General features: G+C 44.8%; 1 protein-coding gene across 1 annotated transcript in view; it reads left to right on the plus strand.

Annotated features, from left to right (window-relative positions):
• The window catches only part of RNLS (renalase, FAD dependent amine oxidase), a 77,310-nt gene extending 58,285 nt beyond the window's left edge, over nt 1-19,025 (plus strand). The window contains exons 5-7 of the mRNA XM_075717601.1: nt 873-1,046; nt 13,936-14,111; nt 18,873-19,025. Of these exons, the coding sequence (XP_075573716.1) occupies nt 873-1,046; nt 13,936-14,111; nt 18,873-19,025 (503 nt within the window). The remainder of the gene's footprint in view (nt 1-872; nt 1,047-13,935; nt 14,112-18,872) is intronic.
• Nucleotides 19,026-23,109: the final 4,084 nt, after the last annotated feature.

Here is a 23,109-nt window from a genome sequence, read left to right on the forward strand (position 1 = left end):
AGACCACTGTGATTTTGTCTTTGCAAGTCCTGCTCCAGCTCGCAGAAGCATTGGCCGTCCATTTGGTATTAGGAAGAGAGATGTAGTACCTAAGTCCATGATTAGTCAAACTGTTGTATTTCTCTTTGGCATGAAATAAGATAGTATTTGAATGCACAGTGGGGCTAATACTACTTTGTGTAGCTTTTTATGAAGATTATAAAATTGAGGCAAAAAGCAGATCTTACTGTAATTAGGAGATTAGTTGAGAGTGTTAATCATAGGGAGGAATGGATTCATATTTGCTCTGAAATTTTCTGCAACTGCTTTAAAATACCTTCAGCTGAAGGAGCTGAACTTCACTACAAACCCTTTGTGTGCTGAAGTGCAGAGTTCTCTTCATCCACTTGAATTGCAACACAGAAGTTGTGGGGCTATTTTCCCCAGAGATTCAAGAGTCCCTGTGTTCACTTTGTTGATATGTGAAGTCATTTGGGTTTTTGCAGAGCCATACAATCATTTACTTCATGTGCTAGAGGCAACCCAAACCTTTTATTCCCGTTTATTCACCCTTTGAGAAAAGATTTGGAAAAAAGTCACCGGTCATTGAAGTTTCAAGTCAGAGGCAACTTGTGAGAACTGGGAGATAAACCAACAACAGATGGGGGGAGTTGCATGTGAAGGACATACTCTACATAATGCGCCATTAAAACTTCATGAATAGGTGTCCCAGAAAAAATATTACAACGCACTAGGCTTAATATTAAATTCTTAGTTTTAGCAGTCTGGTCATTTTCAGGAAGGGATAATCAGCTTAACCGCAGCATTCACACATTTAATGTTCTGAGAGAAGAGGGATTGTCTGATTTGTCTTTTTCTTTTTTTTTCCACAGTAATTAATGAAAGTCAAAAGCAGCAACTGGAATCTGTGAGCTACTCCTCCCGCTACGCTCTGGGACTTTTTTATGAAGCCGGTACACGGATTGATGTCCCCTGGGCTGCACAGTACATCACTGATAATCCCTGCATACGCTTCATCTCCATCGATAATAAGAAACGCAATATAGGTCAGTGCTCCCATTATTTCCCTTAAACACAGTGACAATAGAGGGTGTAGATCATGAAAAATGCTGTTTAATTGAGTGTTGCTATTCTGAACAGAGTGAGTATTTAACTCCAAGCCGCAGCGGATAGCATTTAATGTCACATTTGGCCTGTAATAAAATACACAATGAAAGCGGGAAGGTCCTCAGAAAATCACCACCCAGCACATGGTTTACGTTACTGCATTTATGAAACCAGTGTCAGGGGATTTGAGACATCAAAATGTTGCTATTCCAAGAAAGAACTGGAGTTCCTTTGTTTAAACATTGATTCATACACATGCCATCTCCCATCATCCATTACTTTACAACTCCTCTTCTTTCCACTAAGCATGCTTGGAAGTAGTAATGAGTTATATAATTGAGGCTGTTCAGTCTAATTCAGAGTTAGCCAGTGTGCTTTTATGATCACGGAAAATCCTTGAAATGGCTGTGCATAGTACGGCTGCTCGGTAAAGCTTGGAGAACATCCCACAAGGCAGACACTTCTCATCTGTTTCTGGAAGATGGCAGTCGAGTAAGTATATGTTTTATTTATTGAATGTATTTCATATACCAAGAGTGTGTTGGCATAGAATAGCTCAAGAAAAACCACTAGCATTTGAGTTTAATCAAGTTCATTAGGAGCTGAAAATGCTTCCCGATTCTGTTACTTGCTCACATTGCAACAAGACCAGGTTTAACCACATCCGTGAAGTGGGGGTAAAAACCTACCCACCTTTGTGGTGACCTACAAAGCACTGTGAGTCACTGTCACAGAATAAGAAAGGATTTTCATAATCAGCTGCTGCCTAATACGTAATTATTAAGTATTACCAAATTCACTGCGCTGAAGCATGTTCAGATTTAGACCTGGGAGACTTCTGTTTCTAGTCTTCCTTGTTCAGTCGGGATTCATTGTTTCCTGCTTGTAGTCTGCAGACATCAGTGATGTTAGTACCTCCTGGGCAGGCCATTGAAAACCTTGCCTGTCACCCTTGTATCTACGTGCTGTCACCGTGCTAGAAAACAGCTATAAGGTTAGGCATGCCTTCCCTCTCTTACACTGTAATTTAATGTAATTTATGCAATTTAATGTAAAAAGCTATCATGAGGCAGTGTCGCCGTATAACAGCAGCGCTGGTGGCCAGGACCTCTGAAGACCTCTGCTCGAGCTCCGACTCACAGCAAGCTATGCTAACACAGGGTGGGGACAGCCGTGCCTTGTCTAGCTGAGGTTTTAAAAAAATAAATCCAGGATGCAGATCCCCCACATTGCTGGTGACCTGTCCGAGGGCTGCACCTCCATTGGAGGAAGAAGTGTTTCTTCATCTGCAATCTGAACTTCCCAAGGCTCAGCGTGTGGATGTTGCCTCCTGTTCCATTGCCTGCCTCTACCAATTAGAATCACGGTCGTTTGGTCGTTCAGGTTGGAAGGGACCACTGGAGGTTGTCTGGTCCTACCCCCACACAAGGTTTGAAGTTAGATTCAGCTGTGAAGTTAGATCACGTTGCTCAAGGCCCTGATGCGATGTGACTTGCCGCCTTTGCACTTCTGGCTTGTATTCAATGGTGGATCCACCATAACCAGCAGGATCTTTTCAGAAAAGTCTGTTGCTTAGCCAAACTGATGCATGGGCTTGTCCTGTGTCAGATGCAGGACCTTGCACTCCTCCTTGTTGTGGTGATAGTACAGTTCAAGTCACTCTTCCAGATATGCCCCTCTTTGCACCAAAACCAGTTGGGTAGCAATGGCTCTTGAAGTGACTCTAGGAACAGCAGTTTATGCTGGGAGCAAAGGAGTTGGAGACATGAATCAACTCACCACTGTGGAAGCCCAATTTTGTTATTTCTCCTAAGAATTTAGCTTGTTGGTCTGAAAAGAGGGAAAATAAAACAAAAGAATGGCTGAACTGGCCAAAACAAAGATGCATCCACCCTGATATGTTTCTTCCAGCAGGCACCAATAGTGAGTATGTAAAAAAAGTGTAAGGAAAGCCAAATACAGAGGGATTTTTTTTTTCTCTGGCATTGTCTCCTTGTTACTGACAATATGCAGCTGGAGATTTTCTTGCATCTAAGATAATATTGCCCTCGTTGTGTTTAACGGTAAGTACTTGATAGTTAATAGCACCTACTAGTATTGTCCATCCCAGATGCCTGATTCTTACTGTGCAGAAGAGGACACAGCCCAAGGGAGAAATTCACCCATCCTTTCCTCACCTGCTTGCATATGTGATTTCAAAGTGCCAGCACAGAGAACAACGAATATGGGATTATAATGGAATTATGAAATAGCTAAGTACAGTGTCTTTGCTGTCTCCAAATACAATTTAACTAAATAAAAAGCATATTGTTTGGGGCATGTTGTTAACAAATACATAGAAACTACCAGAACATAAGTGTTGACACATACCTTTCTTACTGAAATTTCCCTCCTATCGTGGGAGAGATCTGTTTATATGAGCGAATTTTTCCAAGAAGAACAAATTGTATACCTTCATAGGGCTGGAACAAGCTGGGGGCCAGACTGAAGATGATTTCTCTCCAGTAGGGCTCTCCTTGTGACATATAAACAGTCAACCAGCCGCCTTGACTGCACTGTCTTTCCTGGTGAACTTGCATTTTGCAGATTTGGACTTTGTTCCAGGAAAAGTAGTACTAGGGAGAGAGCAGTACGTGTTAGCTGGAGCAGTATTTCTGGCTGAGCACAGGAGGGTTGGAAAGCATGCCTGTATTGTGTTCAGTAATGCTGACGTACAGAAGTATAAAAATCAAAAGTGGTCACCAAGTGATTCACTTTTCTTCAAACACATGCACAGCTCTGCTAATAATAGAGACACACACACACATACATCACCACCAATTAATCACCACCACCTTTCCTGTGTTTTGATACTTACACATAGATATCATTCCATCTGTCATAACAGTCCTTCAAGGAAGGAGAGATGGTGTGTGGTGTTGGATTGGTGCATGCTGAAGCTAGTTCTGGTTCCATCACCACTGCGCTTGTCCAATTCTATCATCACTGCACTTTGCTCAGTTTCATCGAAGTTCATTCTTCATTAATTTGGGTGATTCTTAGTGTAATACCATTGATATGGCATGTAGTGACCACAGTAGTGATGACATACAGTATTATACAGCAATTAACATACAATTCAGTTCATTGGCTATTCTCAACCAAAATCAAATCCCCTTGAGGTACACATTGGACTTCCCCATCCTTTTGCATCACCCACCAAGTGCACCCAGGTCCTTGAGCAAAAGCAGTACCATGGATAGGTTTGCCTTTGCCCGAGGCAGGAATAACCAGGACTGTCTTCCCCAGCATATTTTTATGTGCACTACAGGGACTGTATCTCCTTCTACAGTACGTAAAAGTTTTGACTGGGCAGCTCGATTGGCAGATCCCCTGGTGTTGACTAACCAGGTGGCTTTAGCTAAATGTGTATCCCAGTGTTTGAATGTCCCACCACCCATTGCTCCAAGGGAAGTCTATATATCTTGCCATAATGCGGTGGCCCGGATGGGTTTGCCTCTGCGCTGCCAGTTGCTCTGCTTCCATTGCTGCAAGCACCCCTACAGGGCATTTGCCACCATCCATGAGTCAGTATAGAGAGAAAGCACTGGCCACTTTTCTCATTCAAGCAATATCTAAAGCCAGCTGGATGGCTTTCACCTCTGCAAACTGACTCGACTCCCCTTCTCCTTCAGCAGTTTCTGCGACTTGTCGTATAGGACTCCATACAGCAGCTTTCCACCTCCAGTGCTTTCCCACAAGATGACAGGACCCATCAGTGAACAGGACATATTTCTTCTCATTTGCTGGCAGTTTATTATACAGTGGGGCCTCTTCAGCACGTGTCACCTCCTCCTCTGGTGATATTCCAAAATCTTTGCCTTCTGGCCAGTCCATGATCACTTCCAAGATTCCTGGGTGACTGGGGTTTCCTATTCGAGCCCGTTGTGTGATTAGTGCAACCCACTTACTCCACGTAGCATCAGTTGCATGATGTGTAGAGGGAACCCTCCCTTTGAACATCCAGCCCAGCACCGGCAGTCGGGGTGCCAGCAGGAGCTGTGCTTCAGCACCAACCACTTGCGAAGCAGCTCGAACCCCTTCATATGCTGCCAATATCTCTTTCCCAGTTGGAGTACAGCGGGCTTTGGATCCTCTGTACCCCTGATTCCAAAACCCTCAGGGTCGACCTCAAGTCTCCCTTGGTGCTTTCTGCCAGAGGCTCCAGGTAGGGCCATTCTCTCCGGCTGTGGTATGGAGCAGATTTTTTACCTCCTGCCCTGCCCAGACTGGCCCAAGGGCTACTGCATGAACTATCTCCCATTTAATTTGTTCAAAGGCTTGTCATTGCTCAGGGCCCCATTTCAAATCGTTCTTCTTCCAGCTGCTGTTCATAAAATCGCATCTCCATCCGCAGAGGTAATGCGCTCAAACATTACGTAAGGAAGAGCCTACAAGAAGTGTATGTTGAATTCCCTGTGCGGTATGTATGAATATTAAATATTTGTGTGACTGGCTGCCTTAAACACTCCATCAATATTTATAACTGGTCGAGGGGACAGTGGGAATTCTTCAGTATAAATTATTTCAAGCCTCATTTCTGTAATACTGCAGTCTTTGCATCTCTTTGCATGCTGGAGGACTAAAGATAGATGACACATAAAAATGGAAGCAGTTCTCTTCTTTTGCTTCAGGAATGCAAGGTTATATAATTTAAAGGGAAGATTCATCTTACAAGTTTTCAGGATCAGCGTAATTCTTGAGTCCTTTTTAATTTTAAAATACAGATTCCTTTATCTTCTCTTTACTGAAATAAGAACTTTTAGGAAGATGGAAGAGTTAAAGAGTTATTTAGGTTTTCACCTCATTACATGGCCAATTGCTTTGTAATCCCCTGCCTTGCCCTGCCTGCCTGTTAGAAAACTAATCAGGAACTGTCTGTAAGGCTAATGAAATACTGAATTTCTGAATATAAAATAGTTAGCGCTGTTCTTTACATGGACTCTTCCAAAATGTGCCTTGTGAGATAGAACAGATTTTATTCCAGGGAGAATACAGGACGTTACGAACCACGGGAACTTCTGAGGATAACTCAGGAAGCTCGCTAACCCTTTTGCTAAATAGCAGTGTGGCATTTTGAAAGCGAACCTCCATCTCTCTTGCTCCTTTGCTAGGTGTGGTAAAGTTAACCACTGTTCTTTTTTTCATTTTGGATATAGTGTTATGAGGTCTGCATGTTGACTTCTCTTTCGGCAGCCTGCTGATCCCTCCCAGGGAGCAGGGATACAGTTCCAGCCTGTCCGGAGGTGTCCAGCTTCTCTGTTGCCCTCTGTGCGGACCCAACAGCATATTCTTTACAGCCTAGCTTTGAGGGTTTGTTTGGCATGGCAGTGATGAAGCCCTTTCCCTTCCCCTCATGCTACCCAGGACCAGAATAGGTTTTGGATAGCAAAACACACCTCCCCAGTAAGATTAAAAGTCCCGAGGGGCAGGAAGCAACCATGTCTCATTTTTTATCGGTATCTGTTCTGACTCCAGGTTTTGGGCAGGAACACGAGAAAAATACTTGACACACTTCCTCTAGGAAGGAAGATGTGTGCCTGTAACATCCCTATACAGGTCTCTTCCAGAAGACTAGGTTGTAACCCTAGGATCGATCCTCTAGAAAGGAGAGACACGGCACTAGTGCCCACGCTGGAGGGGTTCCCAGCCATTCAGCTGAGTAGTAGGAGTACGATCTGACTTTGAAGCTGGCCCCTGTTTTGAGCAGGAGGTTGGACTAGACACCTCCAGAGGTCCCTCCCCACCTAAGTCCTGTGACTCTGAGGCAGGCAATGTTCTGGTGAGTATTTACTGGACACACTAGTAAATTAACTGGGAAGTGAGTCCAACAAAGCACCCTTGGCAAAACCAGGCAATTCTTCAAGGTTAGTCCATATGTGCCTCGGTGGACACTGTGTCCCTTGCGGTACGGGGTTTCTTGCTTCAAAGCCTTTCAGCTGAGCAACTGCAAGATGTTCTCCACAGTGGCCCTCAGGCATCGATTTTCTCTCCTAGAATATTATAGTTTGGTCAAATCCAGTTGGCTTCTGCTTTCTTAGGGATAGCAGGAGAAGCTATAGCTGCTTCTCCCTGTCTTTGCCAAGTCTCCACTGCTAGCCACACGGGCAGTGTCAGGGTCCTTCTTAGGGTACCGTCTGCCATTAATATAGTCCCAAGAGCACTGTGCTCTGTCCCCTTCCTGGCACCTTGAAATCCATGTTACCTGCCAGTTCCTCCCCTTCCACAGTTAACTTTTCAACCTGTCACACTCCCAGAACATGATAGATACCATCCTGACCATTTGACAAATAAATCCTATGACTTTCAGGCTCTAATCATGTTGTCCCTGCTAAGGAAACTTGAGACCTTCGTGGATCCCGAGGATTGCAACTAATCTCTAAAATGTCTTTTGAATTTCAGGGACTCTGAACACTGACCTTGGTATAGATTCACCAGAGAAAAGTAGGTTATGCATTTTGCAAGGGAGAAGATTTTGGTGGACAGATAATCTACTGTGGGCTTTCTCTGAGAAGTTATGTTTTGTTTTATCAAGGTGTTTATGCTTTAGTGGTCTCTCTGTCCCCTTCTTTCCATGAGACTGATGGTAAGGAGGACGTGGCCACCGCAGGAGCTGACTTTACACCCTTAATATCATCTGATAACTTCCCAGGGCAGAAGGATATCCCTGTGGGAGGACACGGCACCACGGGCTGTTCATATTGTCACTGTCCTGCAGTACAGAGTACATGGAGGAATTTACCCACAAGTCTTCTTATCCCACCGTAATAGTGATAGTTACCCTTCTAGCCCAAGCAGCTTTGCTGAGCAGCTTCACCCAGGACACCATGCTCTTCCATTTTACCATTTCACACTAAATATGTTATTTGAAGCTAGGAGCCACCTTTCTGATGCCAGATGCTCTTGAGCCACAAGCCACTGTACTGGGGAAGTGGCCCTGGGCTCAGTTCTCTGTGCTCTTCTCCAGGGCGTCTTTTATTAGCCCCAACCTTTTTCTGGAAGATAATACTCCTGACAGGCTTAATCCTGCATAAATTCTCACTGTCAGCAGTCTATCCTTCTCTTTCTTTACACAGCCTGTGTGATTCCTCCAGCTGGGAATTAATGACGAGGGTTGAGACAGTCCTGAAATGTTAAGAAGCTGATGGCCACCTTCTCCTGCTCACAGTCCAAACACCTTTCCCCTCATTCCCAGATTGTAGGTCATGATCCAGTTTCCCCAGAGAGTTCAACATGGGGAGACTTTGCTAGTGCTTAATTCATGGTTATAACTGGCTGAAGTGCAGTGTATGGTGAGCTCTAACTGCTTTCGTGCTTTCTGGCCTTGACACCCCTCCAGATAGCTTGATGTGTCCTCTACCTGTGACAGCTTGTACTTCACGCTACTCAGTGTTGGAGGTCTTCCTTGTCTGTTTTCCTGGGCTTATACAAACCTACCAGGCTCCAGCTGGAGGCAGCGGGATGGGGCTCTCTGGCCTGACCCTGCTCCCAGCAGAGCAAACATTATTGCTACAGCAGGTGTCCAGGCGAGTTGGGGCAGTCCCTGAGGATGGAGACCCCCCACCACTCAGGGTCCTGTCCTAGGGATGCCCCGCTCACACGGGTAGGGGCTGTATCCTCATGGGATTTTCTCTCACTGCAGTTGTGCCCATTGGCTCTTGTCCTGTTGCTTTGAACTTGAAGAGAAGTCTGGCTCTGTCATCACTGTCACCTTCCCTTTAGGATGTGGAAGATGCAGTTAGAGCCTCACTTTTCAATTCCCTACTTTCTTAATTTCACATTTATTTAATCTCCTGTCTTTCAATGCATCCATTTTCCTTTTCTATGTATGTGGTTTCAGACTCCCTAAGAGCGGAAGACACTGCTGATCAGACTGACAGTGCAGCCGGACTTTGATCTGAAATGTTTCAGCATCTCCCATGAGGTCTTTGTGGACTAGACTGTGGGGAACTGGTGGAACTTCATACTCTGACTTTGAGACAAAAAGTGGATTTGTTCATCCCTGCTACTCTGCTCAGCCTTGCAGGCTGCTCAGAATGACTGTATTGTAGATAGTGGTGGTGGCCAAGACATCCCAAGGAGGGTGGCCGTGTTAAATCTGAGACCCACATCAGAGCCTGGCTCTGCCCCTCTTCCCATCCCCACGAGCTCCACAGTCTGCAGGGTCCATGCAGCCCCAGCCGCTGCTGCCGGGCCAAGCAGCGATGTAGTGGCTTCTGCGACACCTTCTCTGTCAGGGATGGGATGCTGGGCTGGATGAGGCGATGCCAAAGATCTTGCAGTTCTTCTCTGTTTACATGGAAGCAAAGTGAGTCTTGAAAGGAATGTGTTTATCCTCACATTTGTCACTTTGCATCTACTATCTGCCTGTGCCCATCCTGTGCAATGCAGCAGAGCAAAAGAAATTCACAGTAGAAAGAGGAAAACTTAACACAGAAGCAAAGGAAACCTGTAGTTACAGTATTGCATCTTTCCTATGCCATGGGGAAGAGGAGAGTCTGAACCTTGGGCACAAACCGTGTCCACCAAACTGCCATTGCTGCACGAGACGATGCTAGTGCTCCCTGTCCGCAGCCTCGACAGGGTCTCTGCACAAAAAGCTGCTTTCCTCCTGGTGCGAGTAAATGGAGGCAGACCAGAGGGGATAGGGGCAGGCACCCAGCCCCGGCAGCCAACGTCACCACTGCGGCGGTGCAGCACGGGTTGGACGGAGGAAGGAGAGCCAGGCGCAAGCTCGCTGCTCGTAGGTTTTCAGTGGGGTCCCTCAGCAACTGTGGATGCCGAGGACACTGCCAACACTGGCAGAGCGGCTCCTTGCTCATTAAGTAGGTATAAGTTACAGCCAGCTCTGCTGTCTCATTCTAGCTCTGATCTACCCAGCGTCTTATGCCTTCCACTGCATCAACTGATCGGATTAATTGCCATGCAGCTGGGATGAGAGGGGGAAGAACTGGGAGCAGATGAAAGCTTTTATGCTGCTTCCATTCACCCTCAGATCATTACCCCTTGCATTGCCGAGCGTTCCCGGGCTTGCCACATCTCCCATGCTACTTCGTCATCTGCTAGCATGGCCGTGGACAGCTTGCATCCTTGCCACAAATAAAGAAAATTAAAATCTCATGTGAAGCCCTGCCAGAAGCCCTTGTTTTTAAGCTAGCTGTTGCAGCCTGATCTAAACACATTGGGAGGAAAATGACGGTTTTACTCCTGCGACAGCTGAACAAGTCGTTCATACCCAGTGCATCAAGGCTGAGATACCCTCATTGCTTTCAGGGAAAAATCTATTTTAAACGCCTCTCTTAGCCAATATTTTCGCAGAAGAAAGAAAAGAGCTTGAGGCTAAACTTGATCCTTGCAGGCTGCATATTTCAGTACTGGAAGGCTGTGACTCAGTGGCCTCTGGAAGCTCTCCAAGCTATCAGTAGCTCAAAGGAGGAATTAAAAACTCAACGAACTGCCTGTTTTCCTGAAACTTGTTTTGTACATGCTATGGAAGAGATGAGAGATTTGAAAGAAGGCAGCCCTGTCCAAGAATCATTGGCTATAACAAGTCACAGCAAGCAATGAATATTTATTTTATCAAAATGCTTAGACGTCTTTTAATGAGCCTTTTTGCCAAGTTTATGTGGAAGAATTTGCCAAAATACCATGTACACTATAATAAATCCCAAGGTACTTAACAAGCTTCCCCACTTGGTCTTCTGTCCCTGACAGTCTCTATGTGGAGACGTCAGAATACCTGTTTTCTCCCCCAAAATGGGGATGAGAGACTGAGTAGTGTTTCTGACATTTTTCCACACAGTTGGAAAAGCTGATGTGAACAGAGATATGTCCTGTGGTAGCCTGTGAAACCAGGCTTGGAGGTGGCAGGAGGAATCTCGGGAAGATGGATCTGAAGCTGGATGTTAGACTCAGGTGATCAGAGTTCAGGGAAGAAGATGGCCCCTTTGGCTGAGCCTCTGCTTCTAGACAAGAGTGGTCCTTGTTTCACCCTACAGTCTTAGTCCCCAGATCTGCCTTGCCCTCATCTCAAGTCCATGTCGGGTGGATATCTTGGACCTGTCCATCCCCAATGGTTAAGGCTTACTTTCAAGCCCAAGACACAAGAGAGCAAAATCAGCACCTCAGATTAAAATAGGAAACAAACTCAAAGTTTCTGGACACTTCATGAAATAACCCAGGAAAAGACCTCTAGTGCTTGCTGAAAACAGAGCTTGTGAGCCCAGCTCAGGGAGTGAAGTGAGTGATCTTCTCCTCTTAGGAGTGCCTTACTTGGAAAAGGAGAACTTTAAGAAAAGGCAGCACTATGGCTCGGTACCTTCTGACATGGCCTGTCAGGGTGCATTCCTGATCACAACCAGGAAACATCTTCCCACCCTTTTTGCCACATTTTCCCAGTTCTCGAGAGCAAGGGTTGACTGAGCTGGCACCCCCAAGAAAGAGACTCAGTGAAGGAATCCTTCCAACTGAATTTAAAGCCATTGCTTTCATGTTTGCTGTGGGTGCTAGGACGTGGTGCTGTTGCGCCAGTAGTGTATTCTGAAGTGATCAGCCCAGGACAGAAAGCTTATCAGAGGAAGACATTTTGGTAGCCTTTGGAAAGCTGGAACTTGTTGTCTTCTCAAGGGGGATCTCCAGCTGCAGGAGCTGGAGATCTCTTCACCAACACAGCAGAGAGAAAGATTTCTATCAAGCTTGGTATCAAACAGCCAGAACTGGTCAGAAAGTGTTCAACTGCCTCTTTGTGGATTCCTTGGTCACAAAATGCTCATTTGCTGAAACTGAAATATTTTTGTAGGAATGTGCTAATTCAAACAAAGATTTAGCCAGAAAAGTCTTTCTGCTTCTAAAAGGGGAATTTCTGGTTAATGGAGCAAGAGGGAAATGCTTAATTTAACGACCAGCTTGGTGAGTTTGAGCTCTCAGATGAAATATAGCAGAACCCAGATCGTGTCCTTGCTCCAGCAAATGTATCCTTCTCATTTGAAGCGGAACAGTCCCAGCAGGAATGACTCACACAAGGATCTGCTGGGTTCCCATCGTGCCTTGGCACAGGGAAATCACTGAGCCTGAAAATCCCCTATTCTAGGCAAATTCTCTGGCCGCTGGTTGTTGGCTGTCCAGACCAAGTCTGTAAGGTGACAAGCCAACACGTCGGCGGGGACACAAGTCCCTTGCTGTAGGGAACCTACAGCCAGCCCCAGCCGTAATGAAGGTTGGCCATTTCCAAGTATGCTGGGATGAACATCAGCACTTGAGCTGCCTTCAGTTCCTCCCCGGGCACTGCAGCCTGGTTGATTTTTAAGGGACAAACTTTTTTTGAGTTTTGCTCACTTGCACATATTTGCCAGAGGACAGAAGTGATATTGAAGGTTCATACTCCCCAAAACATGCATGTAGACAACTGCATATTGATTTCCTGGAAATTGCTAGAGCAGCAAAATTTAAGTTGAGTTCACTTGTGCAGGCCAAAAGGAAGTGCTGATTTCTCAAGCTAACCTCCCCTGGCTTCTCTTCCCCTTCTCCCTCTCCATAAATGTGTGAAGTATTGGGTTTTTTCTAGCCTTTCAACTACGTAAATACTGTTGCGTGGCCAATATGCAACCAATTATAGAGGGAGCAGATGCTTTTCACAGAAACGCAACAAACGCTCTTCTTTTTTTGTCCTTTGCCTTAAAGGTAATTTTTATCTTGTGATGATTTCATGTTCAAGTCTTTTGTATTTCTGTGTTGCAGAGATTGTCCTCTTAAGGGGACATGTTTCAAACGTGCAGGGGAGGAAGAATATAAATTAGTCTGATATAGGTGGATAAACAAATTGGCTGTGGTGACCCGGCTACCCGCGCTCCTCCGGCCATTCAGACAGAGGAAGTGGCTTGCTGGCAGAGCCGTGCCGTTGTCGGTGCGGTGGCTGGCATGCAGCAGGCTTGCAGTGGCTGCGACTGCGATTTGTTTGTTTTACATCTGACGTGCTGCTGCAATCAGAAGGACTTCACGTGCCTTTGGCCGTAAGCGGCTCAGCCCCTGGGGATCGATCCCCGCAAGCGGTGGCAGAGCCATTCCATTTCCAAGCATAATCTTCCTTCCAAAAAAAAAAAAAGGTGCATCATCCAATACCTTAATCTTACCACATGGCTGGGTGAGCTTCAGCCTTTTGTAAAGGGTTTCCCCTTTACCATTGCCAGTGATAACACGAGTCCCAGCTGCAAGTGTAGCCCTTTGGGAAGCCTCACCCCCACAACCACCACCCAAGCAAGACCTTGCAGGTGGGTGGCTGCAACCGCGTGCCTCCCTGTAGGGGCACTGGTTGTTACTATTTGTAGACCTGGCTGGAAAAATTCCTGCAAAGCAGTTTTACATGTTTCTTCTTGTTCTCTTTTGCCAGTTTGCCACAATGGCCAGGTGGTTGCCCTCCTTGTAGACCCTGTTGAAATGTCTGGGAGGAAAAAGGGGAAGAGTTTGCTTGCAGTATATTCCCTGCTCCTTCCAGCTGCTACTTACGGGGTGTGGCAATGCCTTGAGGTTCCTCTAGGAGACGTATGTGGAGCTAGGGTTATTGCAATGGAAAAACCTTCACAAATTTTGCAAAAAGCCTGGATTTCTTCACTGTGCTTCTTGTGAACAACTTGTGCTGTTACTCCTTGTGTTTTTTCCAGCTGGAAGAACAGGGTGGTGCCACAGATATTTTCGTTCTTGTTGACTCCTAGGCTAGAGGCACAATTGTCAGCATGTGGGGAAGGCAAGCAGTAATGTGTAATCTTTCAAAAGCATCTCTCTTCTTTATTTCAGAGTCTCCTGAAATTGGGCCGTCAGTTGTAGTTCACACGACTGTGACATTTGGAAGCGAGCACCTGGATTCAGACCCTGCAGAGGTGCAGCAGTTAATTCTCAGTCACCTGGAGAGGATTGTGCCATCCCTACCTAAACCAGCCAGCATCAAGTTTCAGAAATGGAGATACTCTCAGGTACTCTGTGGTGGGATCAGTCAGCTGGGAAGATGCTGCTGGGGCAATGCCATAGTACAGACTCCCTGTGTATCGCAAGAAACAGGACATCATATGACCCAGTGGTTTTCATCCTTGGGTAGCAAGAGGAAAGGGGATAGTTGCTCGATATCCTTAATACATTCCTCCACGTAGCCATGAGCAGCATCCAAGGCTGGCCAACAACAGCCAGATCATTTCTAGTCATCTTTTTATGTAGTGAACGTGGCTCAGTGGTAAGTTATGCGGCACTGGTAAGTAGGGACAGGAGCAGTGCACAGGAAGGAAGTAAATCCCACATGCTTCAGTGGGATTTTTGCTGGTATTCAGAAATATGACTCAATCTGTCTCTTCTGTATCCAAAAGTATGTGATATTATTAGCAAAATTCCCACCCTACCACAGAGTAGCGGAAGTCCTTGCGTTCAGATGTACTAATAGTTATTATTTGATTTGGCCCAGTTCAATTTAACAGTATGTTATGCAAAAAATATTTTAAAGTAAACTACCTAAAGGTAATAATAGCAAAATGTGTATATTTTACAGACTTCTTTTAAAAATCCAAGGAAATTGTTGGCAATTTCCTAAAGTAGTGGAGTGTATCTACATGTTTACCCAAAGCCTCTTAAGTTAAATTACATTGGTGAAATTGAATGTGGAAGTTGATGCAAAATATTTACTTAAAGCAGTCCCCTAAAAATTTTTCCTTTTATGAAGTCTGGAAAAGTTACTGTAGATGACTGTTGGGAAGTCTGCTCCTACCCCTTGATCTGCATCCAATTCAGGAACCTGGTCTCATTAGTACAAAGTTTATTTTTCTGCAAGTTATTGGTAGTTTGGAAATCACTTCCCAGTGCATAGTATTTGTTCTCAGTTGTTGTATAAAAATGACCTTAACATAGGTTTTAATGTTTCAGATGACTCATACAAAAATCATGGTATGTTTTATATGTTCCTCTTTATCAGTTCAGGGGTTTTTTTGCTAGTAACAGTATCTCTGTACAGTCATCACTGTTAAGGCATCCTTTTCTGGTTGTGACTTCTGGTCTGTTCTTCTGTGTTGTCTGTTATCTTTCTGCTTCAAACTGCTTGCAAGCACAAGAGCTGCAGGTGGTAGGGAGGAGAAGAACTGGATCTATCTCCAACAGACAGACATTTGGTTAATCAACTCTGGAAAGGGCTCCCAAAACAAAGAAAGAAGTATTTTTAAACATAATTAATACACCCTAGATACTGCTGCTATCACAGAGCTCTGTCATAAAATTTGTCAAATTCAGCTACTTTGTTTATGTGTACAAGGCAAGGGCTTAATATACCTTTTCCTTGCACTACTCACACTTTTAGCATAGTGTCAAAGGTGACACATAAACATATGCATCATATATGGCCCATTCTGATTTATTTCACCATGAAAACATGGGTAAAGACAAGAATGGCAGTTAATTTCTTACTACTGAATAAAAAAAAAGTCTCGTTTGCATTCTACCATACAACTATGCTTTTTGAATCCTGGCAAAATTATGGCCATACACAATTTCTTATAACCTTGTACCTATTGCTTCATCTTTTAGAGGTAGCTGGAACAGTGACTGTAGGAATGAACTCTTATTTTCCACAATTGCTTCAAAATTGTTGTCTTCCTAAATCAGTAGGTGTGTGTCCTGTTTCCCCTATTTAAAAATTACATTCAGACATCATACTGCTGGATGATGCTCTATTATTTTCTCAAACCACTGTAGAATTTCCAGCTCTTCCTGCTTTCTTCTCCTGCCTCTGTTGCCTGCTATTGACCATGCTGCTACTAACTAAAACCACCAACTTCAGCAGCTGCTTGTGCTTTATGGCTGTGTCACTGGAGGAATTAGCACCAGTCTTTAATTTGGTGGATGAATGTCAATATGTCTTAGATTGCAAATAAGTCAGTGAAGGTCAGATCTGTTATCTCAATAAAGAGATCCCTATTGCCACCCTATAAAACAATCACTACCTAAATTATCTGGGACAGAGCTCCCTGTTTCTCTTAAAGCTATCTTTACTTTCAATTATAATAAGCTGTTGCCACAGAAGCAAAGGGCACTGATAAGATGGGTGCATCTTTCCCCTGACTCTTTTAGATGGGATTTATCCTACTTGTTAATTAAATCCAGCTGTAACATCCTTCACGTGGCCAAACGCAATCCTGGGATTAAAATTCAGACATAACAATTATCCATGGCGGATGAGGGATTAGGACTTCTAAAATTCTACTGACACTACTTAGCAGCACAGATGCAATTCTGGATCCCCGGCTTTAATTACAGTAAGACACTACTAGCATTCAGAGCCAACAGCTTCCCAGCCCGTCAGGTCCCTTTGACAGAGTCACTTTATATGTATAAGGGATACTGGGAAAACACAGAATCGTAGAAATTGGACCTCTTCAGAGGGGACCTCAGAAGGACCTCTTCAGCTCTATAGTCCAGCCTGTTGCTCAAAGGAGAACTATTGCCAGCACTAGCTGACCTCGACCATGGCTTAGTCTAGCTGAGTCTTAAAGTCTTCAAGGATGGAGATCTAACAGGCTGTGCCATATAGCCGAGAGTAATTTGGAGTTTATGTTGGACATCACCTTCAGAAGAACTTGAAGAAGGGGCAGAATCATTCCTTTCCCCAGTCACTATGTCTAGAGTGAGGGCCTTTACTACACTGAGCACATGATCTTGCCATACAGGTGAAAACATGCAGGCTGAGATGTGAAAATATTGATCCTGTGATCAGTATGACAAACCAGAAGCTGTTTGGTACAGCCAGCATCAAGTAAGTGCTGGGTAGTCAAGAAGGAAGGACACTCAAAAAGCCTTTTTCTGCTAAACCTTTCTTCATTGTTTATTCTCAGTGACCTCAATCTGTAAGAAAAATTGAGGAATAAATTAAGTACTGACCTAAAGTTAGTCTGAGAAAGACAATCTCTGGCTGGATTTACCATACATGGCTAGACTCTTCTGTTAAGCTAAATAATGGAGAATTGGTCGCAACTGGCTACAAATTCATTTCAGATAATTACCTCTTCATACAGATGCTAACATGCTGGTAACACAAAATGCAGCCAGTAACATAAATGTGGGCGTTTTGCAGCTGATCCATACTTGGAAATGATATATAACAGCACGCAGTGGCTAGCTGAATGTACATTTGAATCGGTGGAAAAATTCCTTGTACTGAACAAGATGACTTGGACTTTAGGTCTTGTTCATGTACACTGACAGTTGCACGATGGGATACAGTAACAGTTTACTGCACAGGAATCCAAATCATATCTGTGGACCAAAAGATATGTTTGAATCCAAACCATATCTTTGGACCAAAGGCAGAAAGTCAAGAAATGATTGAAAGAAAATTGTACTGTCTGTATCATGCTTTATGATCTCTATGGTTTGATCTCTATTGCTGGTCTACTGCTGTGCTTCTCTTTTCCCCCCCTCTCTCTCTCTGCCTTTCTAGATATTTTTTCCTTTTTCAACATTTCATCCTTATGGGTCTTGTTTAGTCATTACTTTTCTTGGACTATTTCCTCCCACCTTCCTTCTCCGATCACTTCATCATCAAGCTGTCCTGCATCTTCTTATCTTTTTTATCCCTTCTGCCTGAACCTGCCTTGCCCTCACATTTACATTTAGGCCAGTGCTGCTGCTGCTGCTGCCTTACCTCTGTTCTGAGATTCACCGGTGCTGCTCTGGGATGCACTGATTTAGTACAACATAGACAACTCAGCCTTTGTACGTAGGTTTGAAATGGGCTACAATGTGTAACACAGCCAAGTGTGGTAAAAACACAAATGCTGCATGCTTTTACTCTGCCATTTGACACGCATTGGTGTTTGTCATAAAGTACAATATCAAAAAGAGGTCTTGTTCTCCCCATGAGTTCCAGGTAGCTTCAGGTACTGTCCAAAGCAAAGTCCATTCACTTTTAGAAATGTTACACAGAACTGCTCAAATTTAATTGAGGGTATAGTGCCAGGAAAATTGTATTTAAATGAAAAATTATATTTAAAATTAATACAATGCATACATTGAGAATGACATTAAATATTTATCAAAGCAACCTCAGAACTTGTCCCATGCTACCTACAAAGTGTTGATTGTATCTCTAGCAGCGTCTAAAAATTGTTGTGCTACTCAGATGAAAAAGGAGACCAGCGTAGCAGAGCTGGAGGCAGGGTGGGTTGTCCCAAGGCTGTATGTATGCTCGCACAGGGTTATCATGACAGTTGTTACTCTGAAGTCCACCTCACTTCCTGTCCAGGAATGTCACCCTGGTCAACCCAGTTGTGTTGCAGGCTGTCTTGGAAATGGCAGGCTCCCTTTCCTTTGTTGAACAGTTACGTAGCCGGGGGTTTTTGCAAGCCCACCTTTACTCATGTGAGATCATGCATCTTCATACCTTTTGGCTTAGAGATCTCCACGCCTTCTCTATCCAGGGTCAGGCAATTAATTTCTGCTAAGATGGACTGAGAATAAGACAGGACAGGGCTGTAAAGTTTCTAAATTTCCACAGAGCTGAAAGCTTTATTCTAATTATTTAACTCCAGAAAATAAATACTTTACTGTGGTACTTTGATTGTTAATGCTTGGACCTATGATCTGGGATGGGAGGGGTGCTTCATGTGAAGGTGTGTTTCTCAGGAATATGGACCTTTCTGGCGTGAAATTCAGGTAAATAAAATAATTTCTTTTCCATCTCCCTGTATGCTTTTGTCTTTCAGGTTACAAAAGCTATGCCCGATTGTCTGGGACAAATGATCCTTCATACTCAACCTCTCCTGATTTGTGGGGGCGATGGATTTACTCATTCCAACTTTGATGGCTGCATAGATTCTGCTATGAGTCTTGCAGAGGCTGTGAAGTCTCATTTATAGCAATTTCAAAGTCAGCTGCTAAACTTAGTCTAGATTTATGATGAATTTTACTATGATGGATTGAATTCTAGTTTAGTGTTAACATCACTGGCCTCTATCTTGCAAAAATAAATAAAGGAAGATCTATTGGTGTGCTGTAATAATTATTGGGATGGAATTGAATTGTATTTTCCAGGATCTGTGCTGTGAGTGGTTACTTTGCTTGAAGTAAAGCCTTTTCTGGCTCTAGTCAGAGGCACTGAGCGCCAGCAATCTTGCCAGGTCTCCTGATACTTTTACAGCCCATGAAGAGTATGTCAAGGAGAGGAGCCCAACTTGAAGCAGCACAAAAACCCATGGAGCTGCAGAGTTTACTCCTCCTCTGAGCAGTTGGAACCCTGGAAGTGACAGAAGGAACATGCACAACTGATGCACAGAGCTTTAAATGACACATACATGTGGTCATTTCTTCTGCTGCAGATCAGTCCTGGTCATGGTTATTGTGTTGGCCATCAGTCAGTGATGGGGCATACCTTGCTATGCTTCTCAAGTTGGACGGGCTATGCAAGGTCTAACCATACCAACTCAAGGTCTAGCCATATTGACTCAAGGTGTAGCCATGTCTCCAGGCATGGGCAACTTTTAAGTGAGGGATAGTAGTTGTCTGCTGACCAGCTTGCTTAACCCACAGTTTTCTGTGGGCTGCAGATTGCTGGAAGAGCTCGTTTAAGAGCTTGGTGACGTTACTGGCAGTGATGTGCCACTGAACATGGTACGGTCTAAGCAGCATCGGCCCAGCTGTGCTCATAAAGCAAAGAGGGTGAAAGAGGTGTAAAAGAAAGAAGGTGAAAGAGAAGGTGTGCATGTTTCTAGCGCTCTCACAGCAATAGGGGTGCTATTCCAAAGTCATCTTGGGAATAAACCTTGACATCTGGGCTGTAACATGAGTTTAACACAATAAAGTGGACTGGCCAGGAAAGTGGATGCACTTAAAATAGTACGGTATTTGCCAGGTTAGAGAGTCACCCGTGCCTCATGGCTCTCTGCTGGTCCAGGGTCCCCGGAACAAGGAGCAGCCCTTTCCTCCTTCCAGGTGATGGAGGAATCAGGGTAGGAGCAGCCAATACAGAAGGTGGTTTAGCTGCTTTGCCTGGCAAATGCCAAGAGGAAGGAGGGAAAAGAATTTATCTAAGTGTGGTCTGTGGCAGTGAGTTAATAATAAAACTGTGCTGACATTTCAGGCTTAGGGTTACATCACCACCACCATAAAAACTCATTTAAAGTAAACAGCCAGCCTGAAAGTGAGGTGAGTTCTCGACAGCTCTATACTTTATTTTGGCAGAACAGGTGTAGAAATAGAGGGACAGGTCCAGGGAAGGATATAAATACACATGTGAGTGAATGATCAAGGAATCTGATTTGAAATACTAAAAAAATAAACTGGAAGTATAATTTGTTGAAAATACTACCTGTCACAGTTTCAAGTATTTCTAAGCTACTAAACTGTGTTTCTGTGAAGTCAATTTTGAAATTACTCAGAAATTAACCCAGAAATCATTTATTTATTCTAAATTTGATTTTATCTTGCCCTTCCTCTTAAACCATGTGTGTCACAAGTTTAGTACCTCTCTCTACTACAGCACTAAAACTAACAAAGTGCTATTTTCAGCAGACAGGATTTTAACCAATTTTAAGCAGAGAAGTACAGTTCAGCCTCTTTTTCTTATACCCCTGCATTTCACAAAAATCCAACGTCCTGTATTCACAGTGACTGAACATTGCATTTGACCGTTTCTAATGCAGTATTTTAAGTGACACGAAGCACTTTAAAACTTAAGTTAATTTAAAAAACATTTTTGAAGGGTATTTCATGATACCATGTGGTTTTATTGATTTTTTCCTTCTTTCCATGAAGTCCTCGAGTTTAAAACTAGGTGTTGTTATTGTGTCTGAACCAACCAGCTCCAAACCCGCAGCTTTCAATCACTGTGTTGTGCAGAAACGGGGAAGATTGGTGGTCATGTATGTGTACAAATCTTTTACTATGGTGTGTGATCTCTTATCTTCCACAAGTCAAGGTAGCCATGAAGAGCCACACGGTCATGGAATAAATCTAATCTGGTGAGGTATTTAGTATTGGCTTGATTTAGCACGAGCTCAAAAGCAACCAAAGTCCCAGATGAAATAAGGTTTTGTGTTGCTGTGGTGGGTTCACCCTGGCTGGATGCCACGTGCCCACCAAAGCCGCTCTATCACTCTCCACCCCTCAGCTGAACAGAGGAGAGAAAATATAACAAAAAGCTTGTGGGTCGAGATAGGGACAGGGGATACCATTCACCAATCACTGTCACAGGCAAAACAGACTTGGCTTGAGGAATTCAGTTTAATTTATTGCCAATTGGATCAGAGTAGGATAATGAAAAATAAAACCAAATCTTAAAAACACCTTCCCCCCACCCCTCCCTTCTTCCCGGGCTCAGCTTCACTCCCAATTTCTCTACCTCTTCCCCTCAAGCAGCGCAGGGGGACGGGAAAGGGGGGTTGTGGTCAGTCCATCACATGTCGTCTCTGCCGATCCTTCCTCCTCAAGGGGAGGACTCCTCATGCTCTTCCCCTGCTCCAGCGTGGGTTCCCTCCCACAGCAGACAGTCCTCCATGAACTGCTCCAGCGTGGGTCCCTCCTACAGGGTGCAGCCCCTCAGGAACAGACTGCTCCAGTGTGGGTCCCCTGCGGGGTCCCAAGTCCTGCCAGCAAACCTGCTCCAGCCTGGGCTCCTCTCTCTCCAAGGGGCCACAGCTCCTGGCCAGGACCCTGCTCCAGGCTTCCCATGGGGTCACAGCTCTCTTCAGGCACATCCCCTGCTCCAGCGTGGGCTCCTCCCCGGGTGCAGGTGGATCTCTGCTCCCCTGGGGGCCTCCATGGGTGCAGGGGCACAGCTGCCTCACCATGGGCTGCACCAGGGCTGCAGGGGAATCTCTGCTCCAGTGCCTGGAGCACCTCCTGCCCTCCTTCTTCACTGACTTTGGTGTCTGTGGAGTTTTTCTCTCCCCTATTCTCGCTCCTCTCTCTGGCTGCAGTTGCACAGGTTTTTTCCCCCTTCTTAAATATGTTATCCCAGAGGCGCTGCCACCGTCGCTGATGGGCTCGGCCTTGGCCAGTGGCGGGTCCATCTTGGAGCCAGCTGGCATTGGCTCTATCGGACATGGGGGAAGGTTCTAGCAGCTTCTCACAGAAGCCACCCCTATAGCCCCCCTGGCTCCCAAAACCTTGCCACACAAGCCCAGTACAGTTGCAGTGTTGGAAAACCTTAATCAAAGAGCCCTACCCCATGGAGGATGGCATACAAAAGCAACTGAGCCCCATTTTTCATACGTGCTCCTCGGCTTCCACCCAGGCCTGGCCATCCTGTGGGAGTTGGTCCCCAAGGGAGTAACATGCTGAACCATACAAAAGGGTTTTCTGCTGGCTTATCAGTTCCCCTGGAAGATGTCACCATGGCAGGCGGGTCAACTGTTGCTGGACCCGTGGTGATGGTTTCTGGGGACCCATCCCACCAGTCTGCCTTCATCCAAGCTCTGCCTTAGTGCACAGGGAAGGATGTCGGTCCTTTTTCTGCAGGGGTGAAGGAGCAGGCTGTAACTGTAGGGGATCTTTCCAGACTCTTCACTTGTGCTGTTTTCCTCATCTTCACTCTTTGTTTTCTGCTCCCTTCTTCAAAGATGGATTTGGCATTAAAACACGCTAAAATTTGCACTTCCTTCCCCTTCCTTCGATATTGAATGGAAGCAAGCCAAACCACCAAAAATCCAAATAAAGACCAATCCTGAAAGCATGTGACATGCAGGAGACTGAAAATACGGCATCTTTAAATTAACGCTGTGTTGTTCCTCTCTCCGCCTTGCAAACAGGCGTGCTCCGAAGAGTTGTGATGCTCTCACAGGGGCCTTATATCAGCAGCAGCCTTCAATGCCACAAGTGGCAGATAAGTGGAGATGTTTCTGACCCCATCCTTTCAGCAATCTTATGGCTTTGGTCATTATGAGACCTCAAAATACCTGATAATAAGCAAATCACAGATTCAGAGATTTTTCGAATCATGAGCTT

This window comes from Pelecanus crispus, chromosome 10 (assembly GCF_030463565.1).
Source record: "Pelecanus crispus isolate bPelCri1 chromosome 10, bPelCri1.pri, whole genome shotgun sequence".
NCBI lineage: Eukaryota > Metazoa > Chordata > Aves > Pelecaniformes > Pelecanidae > Pelecanus > Pelecanus crispus.